At 41.0% G+C, this 14,200-nt stretch overlaps 1 protein-coding gene across 4 annotated transcripts in view; it reads left to right on the top strand.

Annotated features, from left to right (window-relative positions):
- The window catches only part of ULK2 (unc-51 like autophagy activating kinase 2), a 79,236-nt gene that overhangs the window by 13,677 nt on the left and 51,359 nt on the right, over positions 1-14,200 (top strand). For all 4 annotated transcript variants that reach the window (XR_008959015.1, XM_026521098.4, XM_044391823.3 and 1 more), the window contains exons 4-11: positions 317-349; positions 666-702; positions 5,160-5,333; positions 6,378-6,451; positions 7,920-8,021; positions 9,118-9,176; positions 10,526-10,608; positions 13,818-13,865. Coding sequence is in view for 3 of the 4 variants with exons in the window: in XM_026521098.4 (XP_026376883.1) it covers positions 317-349; positions 666-702; positions 5,160-5,333; positions 6,378-6,451; positions 7,920-8,021; positions 9,118-9,176; positions 10,526-10,608; positions 13,818-13,865 (610 nt within the window). In the remaining variant the exon portion in view is untranslated. The remainder of the gene's footprint in view (positions 1-316; positions 350-665; positions 703-5,159; positions 5,334-6,377; positions 6,452-7,919; positions 8,022-9,117; positions 9,177-10,525; positions 10,609-13,817; positions 13,866-14,200) is intronic.

The following is a 14,200-nucleotide window of genomic DNA, read 5'->3' as shown; positions in this document are numbered from 1 at the left end:
TCTCTGAGGGCCAGAGAATCCTTTTCCCCCTACCAATTTACCAAAGCTATGACCAAACAATGAATCTTTCTTTAGTTTTTTCCGTAAACAGAATTGAGTGTAATGACTATATTAGTGTCATCAAAACTTGGCTTGGCTTTGAAGTTGGGATGCTTAAATTATTGTGTTGGGGATTTTAAATTCACTTACTAATAGATTTTGTGATTTTATTTTACTTGTTTAGTAATGAGCAAGTGTAGTATTTTTATTAACTGTCATTATTTTTTGAATGTGAGTTTCATTCTTTCTCTAAATTGTATTTAATGTTACTTTTCAGGAATTACCCAACTCTGTCTTTCTGGTGATGGAGGTAGGTGTATATGTGCTGTTTAATTTACTTCAGATTCCTTTTGATTGATATATACTTTAAAGTGGTCAGTAGATTGTTATTTGAAATTTTGAATTAATAAAGTCCATTGAGTGATTTAGATTATAGGGAATATCTAATTTAAAATTTTTGACACTATAATTCTTACATTTTTCAGATTAGATTTATATTATATAGAAAATATATTTTTTTTTTTTTTTTTTTTTAGAAAATATTTTTATTAGAATTAACTGATCATGAATTGAATTAATCTTGAGCCAGTTTCCTTATTTTAATTATTTTTTCTTTTATGTATCAGTACTGCAATGGTGGAGACCTGGCAGATTATTTGCAAGGTAATTTTTGTTTGTCTGTCAGTGTTCAATAAAGATAGCTCCGTAGTCTGTTTAATCCTGGGAGTTACTTCTGAAATAATGCTGACCCTGTTTTCTGCATTTGTATAGAAACATTCAATAAATACTTGTGTTTGTTTAAGTGTGATCACTTTGCTGACCAACTGTTGTTTGTTGTGGTTTTATTCCTAAACTTGTGTGTAAGTGCTTCCTTCATGTGTCCCTCTCGCTGCCAGTGTTTGAGAGATGGGTCCTTTCCCCAAGAGAGAAAAAAAAACCAAATGGTTCTCTTCTTCAAAAGACTCTCCTGGGTTACCAGCAGTGAAACTTCAGTCCCTTTTATTTCTTTCAAAATAAAAAAAAATCACAATGCAAAAATATATCTAAGAATGTGTTTATTAATGTGAATCTTTCTGGTAAATTAAAAAGTTACAAAGGATTAATGAAAAGTAACGTTGAAATTATTTCATGGCAGAGGTGAGATTTTAGTACTGGATGGTGCTTGAAATACATAGGATGGATATGAGGCATTCAGATCAAAGTGTGTCTCCCACAAGTATTTTTTTAAAACGATGCTAGATGAGGCCAGCATCTCCCTGTTCATCCCTTAAAATGCAAGGGAAATATGCCAAGAAAAGTATCTCAACCTCTGAATAGATCATGGCGGTTGATGGTGGCCCTAAGACATCAATAGGTACACTTACAAAGGGTGTGGACAGTTTACCAGAACATATTAAGAATGTTAATTTCAGCTAGTAATTAGGGAGTGCAATTGGAAGTGAGCTTTTAAAAATCTTTAAAATATGAAACATTGCTGACTTTCAAAAGCTGCGTAGAGATTACTAGGAAGAACACTGGGAGTATTGCCCTCAGCCATCGCCTGCTTGGTGTGGTGGGTGAAGTGGCCCCTGGGCGCGGAGCTCCTTCCCGTCCGTGACGCTGGCCTGGGCGCACAGGGGACAGCGGCGACCCCAGGACAGCGACACCACAGACGCCACATGGCCCCCCGCCAGCGGAGCGCCCGCGGTCCGTGGTCATCGGCTGGCCGGCCAGGCACCGCGACTGTCACCGCAGAGAAGGAGCAGAGCGTGAGCCCAGTTCATCCTGACCAGGGAGATTCAGGCCAGAGGGGAGCCGAGACCCGCCTGGTCCCGCGTGTTCCTGCCCCGAGTGGACCAGTGCTCCGCGGCTCCTGCTTCCCCGGGGCGCCTGCCCTGCCCTGCCCGCAGTAGCCGAGGGAGAGCGGCAGGACCGCTCCCGAAGCCAGCATGCCTTCGGGGAGGCAGGGGACAGAGACAGGACTGAAAAGCTTGGGTTTTGGCTAGCTGATTGTTGCTGAAGGAGAGGAGGGAGTGAGGGAGAGAAGGAAGGAAGGAAAGAAGGAAGGAAGGAAGGGAACTGGTTATTACTCCCCACCCCCCCAATTTAAGAAAAAGTTATAGTCGAAGCTCCGTGTAAGCCCTAACGTAGTTCCACTCCTGTCCTCCCACTTAGAGACAACCTTTACCTTGAATTTGGGAATTTATTGCATGTGTAGTTTTGTGTTTTTCCCAACCAAGATTCTTTTTTTTTTTTTTTATCCTAATTTGGTAAAAAAAAATTTTTTCAAAATGTCATTTGCTAGTACAGGCACTTTCATTGACCATTGCTGAAAAGAAGTTCAAGCTAGAAAACAGCCTGCTTCTACCTTCTCAGTTCTTGATGTTCTCAGTGATCCGGGCAAAAGCACCTTTCCCCTGGGGTCAGACTGAGCGCGCCCTATCAGTTCAGTGCCCTCATTAGAATATCAGTTTCCCTCAGTAACAGAAGTCCCACTCGCGGAAGCAGGCAGTTACTGGTGTGGCGGGGGTCCGGCCCGTTCGGCAGCGGTTTCGTCCGTTAGGTTGAACTCTGTAGTTGCTATTCCAGAGCAGCATGTTAGAACAGGGGGCCCAAGAGTGAGGCCTTCATGAGCGTAAATGTTGGAGTCAGACGGACAAGCTCGTTTACCACAGTGCCCCTCTTCACATCACTTAATTGCTGTGGTTTTGGTCAAGCTCCTGAACCTCTCCCTGGTCCCTCTCTGCCACAGTCCTTAAAGGATTCCCTTGTAGTTTGAAAACACTTGTAAAGACCTGTGAAAGAAATCTGGACCTCAAGGAATTTTCGAGAGTTTAACGTTCCAAGAAGGTAGCCACCAACCTCACGGGGCTACAGAGCTCTTGAAATGCGGGCTAGTCCAAAGGTGGGCTGTAAATGTGAATATTTTTTATTTTGAACACTTCAAGGAAGAAAACGATTATATTTCATTAAGGATTTTATGTTGAGTACAAGTTGAAATCATTTTGGATGTATTAGATTAAATGTATATTATTTAGACCTGTTTCTTTTTAGTTTTTAAAACATGGCTACTAGAAAATTTAAAGTTATGTGTGTGGGTCACATTATATTTATCGGAGAGCGCTGGTGTAGACGATCTAATGCCATTATATCACAACACGATCACGTAGTCCTTTTATTTGCTTTGGTAAGTAAAATGCTGTTGACCTTTTCAAAAGATAGAAAACAAATTCTGATTGCAAGTTTAAAACAAATTAATTAGCAAGTCGTACTTTAACATGGATTCTGGCAGAATTCACTGAGCGTGGCAGCTGTGGCTGAGCCTACTCCCTCCAGGCTAACTTGCTCAAAGACTCAATTTTTTGGAAGAGTTTTGATGTTGGCCATGCCTTTAAAACACTAAGTTTTTAACATGGAAAATTGAGTTTATGGGGTTGTGATGAGAAGTATGCATTCCATGTTCATAGAACGACGTGAATATTTACTACACTTTGTGTTCAGAGGCAGCTTAAACTAGATCATTCATTTCCCCCCACAAGAACAGTGTTAGAATTTGGACTCCGAAGCAAATAAATTTTAAGCATATTCAATTGTATGTCATGGGGCAAAAATTCAAGTTCTAAGGAGCTGCAGTCATTTAAAGTAGCCCTAGAATGAAAATGTAAATGAATGAAAGGGAGAACTGTCCATTCTAATTTTTGCAAAGTAACCTAAGAAAAACGTTACAAAAATAAAGATCTAATCATCGGTTTGAACCACCCACTAAGATCTGGAAGAATACACTCCATATTTTTAGCAGTGTTTATTTCTAAGGGGTGGCATATGGAAGATATCACTTTTTACATGTTTTAGTGTATTTAGATTTCTTTTTGTTTTCAGTGAGCATCAAGAAAAGAGCCCCAAAGAATAATAAAAAAAAGTAAAACAGAAAAAAGTATTTCTAAACCAGGGGGATTTATCTTACTTGAAGATGTCGAAGATGTAAAAAGTCATTATAACGTGTCTAAAATGATTTTAAAACTAGTATCTGTTCCCAGTGTAATAACATTTTTATCTTCTTAATTGCATATGGAAAGGTTATCTAGAACATACTCTAGAGTTGTATGAGCAGAAGTAGATTCACAAAAGATTTAGTAGATAGGGTCATGGATATTCAATCCCTAATGTAGATTCAAGGAATCACACTTGTGGCTTTTAGATCCATTGTAATAAAAAGTTTCTCTTCGTGCACTGACTGTATTTGAATAGCTATTCTGTGCCAGGCTTTTTCTAAAGTCTTTATTATTAAAGGTGCTGTCTTGTTTGATTGTCACCACAACCCCACGTGGTTAGTCTGTTTCCAGCTTTTTCTAGACGAGGAAGCAGGCACGGAGGGTTCATCTTCCAGGGTCACTCAGTGAGGAGGTGGAGGAGCCGGGATTCGAGGAAAGGCAGCCTGACTCCACATCAAGCTGTTGACCATTCCAGTATGCCCCAGCTTACACGTAGACACGCTGTAGTCGCCGCCGAGTCATGACTGCTCTCCAGTAATGTTCATACCATCTCCTTATAGTAGTGAAAACGAGTTAAAGTGTTCCTTCTTAAAGGTGTCTAGTGATGAGCGACCCTTCGCTGGGGCAGGAGTGTTGCAGCAGGGAAGATGAGGGGACAGCCGTGTGGGAGCACGGACCCCTCACAGTTACAAGTGGTGGTGAAAGGTCCAAGTCTCCATTCAGGGGCCCCACGTGCTTTTAATTTGTGCTCCTGTAATGGCCGCAATGAAATACGGACATTTATCCCAGATATTTGGCTAATAAGGGGAACTTATATTTGGCTTGTTGAGGGCGGCCTCACATTTGCTGAGTACCTGTTGTGCTCAGAGTCACGTGGGCACCTTCAGTTAAAAAACGGGCAAGGAAAAACACCAGCGAAAACAGGAGATGCAAATGTGAATCCGTTCTCTTTACAACAGATCGAGTGGAACGTTTGAGGTGTCTGATATCTTTTCATAGACTTAAGTTATTAGAGTAAAACGGAGGGAAAAAAAGGGGGGGGCTCCTAGTCCCTCATTCCCTCTATGTTAACTCCATTCTGTTGATGGGGGATGCAGATGGTATTTGACTTTGTGTGCTTAAATATTTATGCGATTCCTCTTCTACCAGCTAAAGGAACTCTCAGTGAAGATACTATTAGAGTGTTTCTGCATCAGATCGCAGCTGCCATGCGGATTCTGCACAGCAAAGGAATAATCCACAGGGATCTCAAACCACAGAACATCTTGCTGTCATACGCGAATCGCAGAAAATCCAACGTCAGTGGTATTCGCATCAAAATAGGTAAACAGCCTACGTAGTGTTTTATGCAAAGGACAGTCTTGAGACTCCATAGTTTTAGAAAATTTTAGTTCAGCCTTGTTAGAATGATGGGTTTTGTTGGCGCACTTCGGAAATTTTTATGGAGTTCAGCAAGGTGCTTTTGGATATGGGAGCTCTTCACATTACTGGCAGCCTATCCTAAATCTCAGGACCGAGGGGCCCACGTCAGGAACTCCAAACACGACTCCCAGCAGCAAACCCTATCCTGCTTCTCATCAAAGGGAATCTGATGTATTATCGTCGTAACAGCAGTTGAATAACTCGGGCTCTTTACAGCTCATGGGATTTTAACACAAGGGATCTAAGAGACCATTTAGATCAGCCTCTCTTTTTCACAAGTTTTTGAAGCAGTGTGTAATGCTAGGTATTTTTTTACGCTTTTCTTTTCATTGTTAGAAAAAAAATTTTTTTTTTTTTACCAGTATTTAAAGAAATTTCTGGAGGTGCCTGGGTGGCTCAGTCGGTTGGGCGTCTGCCTTCGGCTCAGGTCATGATCCCCAGGTCCTGGGATGGAGCCCCGCATCGGGCTTCCTGCTCGGCGGGGAGTCCACTTCTTCCTCTCCCTCAGCCCCTCTCCCAGCTCGTTCTCTCCCTCTCTCAAATAAATAAAATCTTTAAAAAAAAATAAAGAAGTTTCTGATTTTATGTATGTTACATCTGGATCTGGAGAAGGAAAGAAAAAGTTCAAATTCTATACCTGGCACCGATATTTAGTAAGAGCTGTATTAATGAATCGTTTATTGCAATTAGCGTTTTCTCTCGCAAAGCTTGGCGCTCGCTCCTCGATGATATAACTGGAAGAGCAGTGACTCGTACGGTTGGCGATCACTACCAGTTCTTAGCTTGTCGAAATTGAGGTAGAAACTGTTTTCTTTGGCCGACAGACGTCCTCAATAAGCTGCAAATTCCTCACAGCTCCTTTGTGCCCTGTTGTGTCTTGAAGGTACGATCTATGTGAAGTGTGAGTAAAGGTGTCCTTTGTTTTTCTCCTTTTCTGTGAAATAGCGGATTTTGGGTTTGCTCGTTACCTGCATAGTAACATGATGGCTGCCACACTGTGTGGGTCCCCGATGTACATGGTGAGTGAGTTTTTTTTGTCCTTGCCTGCGTATAGTATGGTGCCATTGGCACTGGAATTGAAGTGTGACGCTGGTTTCCAATTAAGATGTGATTTTATGGATAGCCTAAATCGTTGTATTATAACGCTGATTATATTACTGATAATGCTGTAAGTCATCTTTTGCTTTAAAGTAGTGGACCGTAAAAGTCACTTTTACCCATTAGCTAAAAAAAATTTTTTTTAAGTAGCCTCCACACCCAGCGTGGAGTCCTTTTAGTTTAAGTTTTCTAAAAAATTAGTTATTAGTGGTAGAAATTCCCTATTAGATTAAATAGAAACACAAATCGATGAAGCACAGGCATGCTATACCTGATGTGTAATATTAGGGAAAACAGCAAAAAAACCTCTTGGGCATCGCTTCATCTCGAGGGTGACCATGCTTAGCTTTTGCATGTTACTTCTCTTGACAAGATCCCTGGATCCTAGAAGGTTTTTCAATTAGTGTTAGAGGTAAAGCTGAAAAATCTTAGTTCTCTCCTTCATCTTTCTGTATGGGTGTGGTCACGTCTGAGAAGGAAAGGCCATGCAACTTCCGAACCAGTGTGAACCATCGAGCCTGGAAATAGGTTAACTCTGGAGCTTCAGAATTCTGCAAAGTAAATCCACGTACTTGTCTCAGGTCTAAGTTTAAAGTGGGCTTATGTTCAATAAGGATTTCCTCTGACCTAAATCAGAAGCTTACTAGGGATGACAACTAAAAATGGTACGCCTGGAAAATAAAGTTTCACTGGCTTTGAGAGTATTTGACATTTCTGTTTAATGCTTGTCCAGGTTATTGGTATTTTTAAAAAGCAACATGTAGTGAGAGGTGGGAAAAGAGCTGTAACAAAGCAGCAGAGAAAACAAACGCCTTTGCTTTTAAGACAATTTCTTATTGTGTTTTCATCACCATCATTTGTATATTATTTTAAAAGCTTTCAAATGACAGGAAAAACAGGGAGTAATACAGCAAACACTTGTGTACCTATTGTCCATATTTAACAAAGGTAACATTTTGCCATGTGTGCCTTGATATTTTTTTTTCTAGAAAGAAAGAAACGATTTCAGCAACAGCCCAAGTCCTTTAAACCTTTCCCTCTTCCCATTTCCCACTCTTCTACCCCAGAAGTAACCTCTGTCCTGTAGCTGCTGTGTAGTTTTCTTTACTATAACATTAATACTCTTTCCTGTATTGCTGTCCATAGTAATATATAGAAATGTTTGTTTCTGTCCATTGCTTCTTTTCATGCGACGTGGTTTTGGAGATTTACCAGTAAATCCCAGTGTACGAATGTGATTTAAGCTCGCAGCAGAATCATCTGATTAGGGAAATGTCACAGTGTGATCTCATTTTAGTATTGTTGGGAGCTTAACCTTTACCAGTTAACTTGTCAATCTTAGTTGTGTAAGTAACATGACGCATGTGTCTGGAATGTTTTTACCCCCAGGCTCCTGAAGTTATCATGTCACAACATTACGATGCGAAGGCGGACCTGTGGAGCATAGGAACAGTGATATATCAGTGCCTGGTTGGAAAACCACCTTTTCAGGTAGCCTGACTCTTTACTTCGGTGCTCAGTTTTGGGATCTTCTCGCTTCGAAGTTGCCTTTGACTTAGAAAGTGGGGAATACTTTGCAAGCAGTGTTTTTGGTTCCCTTGTGACTTGTTTTCATTTTATTACAGGCAGAAGCCGCTAGGGTGGGCCAGAACATCTTTTGCTTTTCCTTTTTTCATCTGCCTTCCTTTTGTAGTTGGCCCAGGCGTCGAGCCCGTTATATGTTTTCCAGGCTAGTGAAAACTAGCCAGCGGTCAGGACTAACACCCTGGTGGGAAATGGTGTGAACAGTGAGGTTCAGTGCAGTCCATGTGCGGGCTAGGCATGGTCTGGGAACATAACCGGAAACCGTCTCCAGCTTCCTGTGCCGGTCGCTGCTGGGTGAGACGGAGTTGATGGTTTCGTTTTTATGGATATTATTTTGGGTTATTCTTCCCTCTTCTCCATTCCCTTCACACCCTGTCAGAAAGAGACCCTCTAGAACTAATCATGATGATTCCTCCTGAGGTCATATTGCCCAGTTACAGCGGGATTTTTTGAACCTGAAAACGGGAACAAAGTAAACTTATCTGTGTAAGAAAGGATATAAAATCAGTGCCCCAGCCGGTTTAGACACTTAATTTCCCGGTCCCGTTGGTTACAGAGGCTTCGCTCATCCAGTAGTTTACTGTGAGGGCGCCCCCTGTTGGCGGGGAGGGACTGAAAGGTAGCGGTGTGCTTCATTCTCTTCCTTGTGCCCTTGGCAGTCCTAACGGAAAATACACCCTGACTTTACACAATAAAAATGTACATGTTGGGTGGCCTGGGTGACTTCCAGAGTAGTGGTTCTTAACTCTTAATAAGTTTCGGGCTCCTCTGGGAGGCTGACCTCAGCAAAGATATCGTAAGCCCAGATATGCAGAATTTGCACACGGTTCTAGAGGTTTTTAAGTTCCTGGTGCCAGTCTGTGGCTTTTTCCACAACGCAGGACTTTCACGTTCAGAACGTCTGCTTTATAGCAAGAATATCAGCCTGGATCACATGATTTGAACCTTTTGCCCCCATTGTCTAGGGAATAAAGCCTTTCTTTTTTTTTCTTTTTTGAAACAGGCCAATAGTCCTCAAGACCTAAGGATGTTTTATGAAAAAAACAGGAGCTTAATGCCTAGGTAGGTGTCTGGTTACACTGGGTTTTACTGTCTGTGAATGCAACATTATTTGAACTCGGTGTTACCGGTTTCCATTCCTGAATCTTTTTTCAGTTGACAGTAATGTGAGAACATTCATTATAACAAGAAATCAGAAAATTACTGGTGCATCATAGGTGCCTGGGTAGTACTGTGCCATGTTTTTTCTTTTTTAAAATGTAAAGTATATTTAAAAGGAAAAAAAAAAACTGCCGAAGGTTTACATGTTCTTGGGGTGGGGATGCAAACAGAACAGATGTGCGTGAACTAGGAGGTCAGTTCCTCCCTTGGCCTTACCTGCTCTCTAGGATGGCACGAGCCGGCTCTGTACCTTATGAAGATATTTATACACATATATCTATGTTTATGCACAGGTATTTCAGTACAAATTACATCAGACTTGGCAAATTGTTCTGCAACTTTTTTTACCGTACAGTGTATCATAGACATCGTTTAGCCACAGGATATAGAGAACTACCTCATTCTTTTAAGTGGCTCATAGAGTTCCATGGCTAGATGCATCATATTTTGTTTAATCAGATCCTTGTTTTCATTTTTTGGTTACTCCAGACCGTTGAGTGAAGCATGTGTGTGTGTACACGTCTGTGTATTTCTTTAGGATGGACTCCTAGAAATGGAATTGTTAGACCAGAAGGGATGCTCTCCAAATGAGCTAATGCAGCAGAACAACCAAATGCTTGTTTCCCCGTTTTTACCAACACAGGGTGTTATCACACCAGGTGCCTCACAAACAGAGGAGGACCATTAGCTCTTTAATTTGCATTATTCTCTTTACTAGTAAAGTTGGCCTTCTTTCATTTGTTTAGTGTCCTTTTGTAGTTTTTATTCTGTGAATTGCATGTTCCTATTACTCATTTTTCTATCGGTTTGTCTTTTTCTTACCGGATTTTAGGAAGCTGTGTTATTTCTCACTGGTATTTGAGCTGTGCCCGTTGCCAGACAGAATTGGAGGTGGCTCTTCTTCTAATAGAGAACTCTAGGAAATATTATTGCCAAGTTGAAGTTGTGTTAGAACTCAGGATTGTGCTTGTGAAGTGCATTATGCCGGCAGATATTCAAACAGATAATATTAATAAGCACAATGCAGGAATCTTCGCGAATGGATGCTCTTTTCTCAAAGGCAATTGCTTAGTGTTGTTTTTTATTTTTGTTTTTCTCCTATAAGGAACGTGGCTTTACTATGATCTTCTTGGTATAAAATGTATTTGTGAAGCTGCATAGGAATTTTCATTTACCATAACGAAGGCAAAAGTCGTGTAACTGATATGTATAAACTCACCACTTAGAGTCTTTTTCTTCCTTTCCCCCAGTATTCCCAGAGAAACATCACCTTATTTGGCTAATCTCCTTTTGGGTTTGCTTCAGAGAAACCAGAAAGACAGAATGGACTTTGGTAAGTAATATTTTTCTTCCCTTATTTGGTAAATATCGAGTGCTCGCTGTGTTCTAGATTCGGGGGGATAGAGTAATAAATAATAAAGAAAATCCCTGGCCTCACGTAGCGCATATCCTCGTCACGGAGAGGCAAACGAAGGATAAACTATAATTATGCACCATAGAGAAGGTGATGAGTGCTGCGGGAAAGCAGAGGGAAGGGGAATGCAGGTGGGGGGAGGGATCGAAAGTTTAAGTTCCGTGAAGCCCTTTCTGAGGAAGTGTCCTTTGAAGGAGAACTTGATTGATGGACAGGGATAGTGAGACAGTGGGCGGTGTGCACGTCTGTGGGAAGAGCTTTCCAGGCCGAGGGAACAGCCAGTACAAATGCCCAGAGCTGGGAGTGTGCCATGTAAGCTGGAGGAACAGTTAGAAGGCCAGTTAGAGACGTGGGCTTTTGCTCAAAGTGTGATGGGGAGAATGTGAGCAGAGGAATAATAGGATCTGACCGATGTTTTAGAAAGGATCATTCTGGTTGCTTGTTGCCAACAGACTGTGGAGAGGGGGCGGTTGAGGCAGCGGGAGGACAGGCTGGGGGACCAATATGGGGAGTATAGCAGTTACCCCAGTGAGAGATGAGGGGGCTTAGGCTGGAATAATAGCCACATAAGTGGTGGGGAGTCCCTTGAATTCTGGATCTTTTTGGAGGTAGAGGCAACAGTATTTACAGATGAATTGGATGTAGGATGTGAGAGAGAGAAGACTCAAAAGTGCCTCCAGGGTGTCTGGCCCGGGCGTGTGAGGGAATAGAGTTGTTGGTTGCAGACACCCCTGAGGCTGTGTGGCTGGAGTTCAGCTTGGACCTGTTAAATTGAAGACACACACTCAACATGGAAGTGCAGATGCCCGAAAGGCAGCTGGAGTTCCGAGGAGAGGTCTAGGCTGGGATGTATTTGGGAGAAGGTTTGGGAGGAAAGAAAGGAGGAGAAACGCTCCAGAATCCAGGTGGAAAAGTCCCTGGCCTCCAAGATGGGATTTTGGGAGACAGGGAGGGGCAGCTCCGTGGCAGTTTGTTTTTCACGGCGGCTTCAGGGCTTTAGGAGAGCACGCTCTGGGTGTCCACGGAGGCCGTGACCTGAGATTTTCACATTTAAAGGGGAAAGCCATATCACTGATTTTGAGCCTTTCTTCTTTTTATAATATAATCATTTAAAGCTAAAAATGTCTAAGTATTTTAACTTACGACAGTATATTTTCAAATAGTATTTTACCACTTGTCATGTAATGAAAGAATTTGGGATGCTTAATACTGTAGAGATTATCCAGTTCTAGAAGGTTTTGAAAGAACATTTTCCCCTGAAATTGTTTGGGTCTCAGCTCCTCTTTGGGGAATGGTTTGTTAACTTGTTCTTACCAGTCTCATGTAAAAGATTGTTCCTTTCGATCTTATTCTTACCAATCGTATGTAAAAACAGCACGACTTAAATTTACATGTCGGACCAGAAAAGCCATAAGACATGTTCAATGAAAATGCTTCTTAAATTAACCTTGATCTTGACATTTTTAGGAAAAAAAAAAAAGTGTTTGATTTTTCCTGTAGTAATTAGTTGCAATAGTAGAGATTTGCAAAAACTTAGTCCAGAGTTTTGGTCTGTTCATGTGTGTTATGGAAGTCCACATAGGCTCCTGGATAAGACTGACCAGAGTCTGAATTCTAGTCCCTCAGCTTGCTAGCTTTGACATTGGAGAAGATACATGGCCTTTATGTGCTTTATCCTTGTCCATAAAAGGAAGATAATGCCGTGCATTAAGTTTGTGAGGATTAAATAAACTGCTATGTGAAGCACTCAGTTTGTTGTCCTAGCAAATGTCCTCAGCAGACAATAGCTCTAGAAGTTTCCATCTAGGGGACAAGGTGAAATAGTCTGAATATGTATTTTCTTAAAGTTCTGTAAACTTGGAACTAAATTTCAGCTCATGTACTTGGTAAATATTTTTATCTTTCAGAGGGAGAAATTAAATTGAGAGTTGCTCTGTAACCATGAGAAATAGGGGTCAGTACTGAAACAACATATTCGTCGATGATAGTTTTTAAATGATAGATTGTATGTCAAGTATTTGTATATTTTCCATACCGTAGCAATTGATTTAGAATGCAGTTTCAGAGCATTTGCATTCAGTTCTTTTTATATCTTCTCTACTTCATCCCTATTATGTCCATTGTAAAAATCAGCATAAAAAAATCTTGTGTATCAAACTAGAATTTATGTATATGTATATTAATTTTTGCTCTAAAAATGATCTCAGGTAGAAAACTCATGTGTTTCTCCACATTTCTATTCCTTAGCAAGTCTTGTAACTGATATTTACCCTGAGTGGCTTTTGGTGATTTATTTCAGTGAGACTTACAGGACCCTTCAGGGTAGAAGATACATTAGACTGACCCTGAGTTAAGCTTTTCCTGATCTCCTGTCACCTCATTTAACCCCCGCGCTGGTGTTGCGCTGCCCTCCTTGCCCGCCCTGTGAGATTCACGAGCATCGGGTCTGGGACTTCGTGACAGATGAGATTATCTTTGTGGGTTTTTAAAGAAATAGTGAAATACTTTAAACACACAGGAAGGTAAAGAAAGTAAAATAATGAATGGCCATGTCCTCACCGACTTATTTATCTTTATTTAATTAGCAGGCTTATTGTGTAGGATTTACCCTTGGTGGACAGCCAAAGAAATTGAATCAGACTTAACAGATTTTTTTTAAAAATGTGAAACCAGCTGCAGGAATATCTCTTCTGGGATAAAAGTATGGGATTTATTATATAAATCAGCTGCCTGGATTGCCTCTTAGGACAGTTAACCACAGCCGTGCTTTCCGTGTGCACTTAGTGGGGGCCTGCTCTCAGCCCTCCCCAGGGTTGTCTGCGTGAGGGCAGCGCAGGTCCCAGAACACATCTGCTTCGGTTGCTCGGGGCGGGCCGCGTTAGTAACGCGTGTTTGCAAAATTCACAATTATTATTTTAAATTTTTCGTTAAGAATTCCTTATAATCTGATCGTTTTTATGGGTGAGTTATAAAAATCATAGGCTTTTAAAATGGAAGGTGATGGAGGCTACATAAAGAAGTTAATAATAGTTATGATCTCAAAGACACCGTGTTAAATACATTGACAAGATTAACCGGTCTGCTGGTCAGCCTCAGTTTAAGGGTTGCATTCTCCTTTTTCATTACAGAAGCATTTTTTAACCATCCTTTTCTTGAGCAAGTTCCAGTGAAAAAATGTGAGTACCCGTTCTTTTGCATTTTTACTTGAAGAGTAAAGGCAGACTTAAGGAAAAATTAGTATTTTGTGTCACAAAATTAATTAAATTAATTAATTCATTATTTCAAGATTTCATTAAGCTTTTCTTAAATACCTGTAGCTTTATTTATTGAATTACAGTTGTTTTTTCCCAAATCCCAGTTGAAGTAGTTGTAGTGATTGCTGCAGTTTTAGTTTTACCCATGGGAGCTGTAGTAAGTAGGTGAATGGATTCTTGGTCAACACAAAGAGGTCGTGGTTTCGACAGGTTTTCTGTTAGACGAGCCGTGTAATTGCTCTGCAGCACGGCGTCTC

The sequence above is a fragment of the Ursus arctos genome, unplaced genomic scaffold (assembly GCF_023065955.2).
Source record: "Ursus arctos isolate Adak ecotype North America unplaced genomic scaffold, UrsArc2.0 scaffold_14, whole genome shotgun sequence".
Taxonomy (NCBI): domain Eukaryota; kingdom Metazoa; phylum Chordata; class Mammalia; order Carnivora; family Ursidae; genus Ursus; species Ursus arctos.
This window is presented reverse-complemented; position numbering and strand designations above follow the sequence as displayed.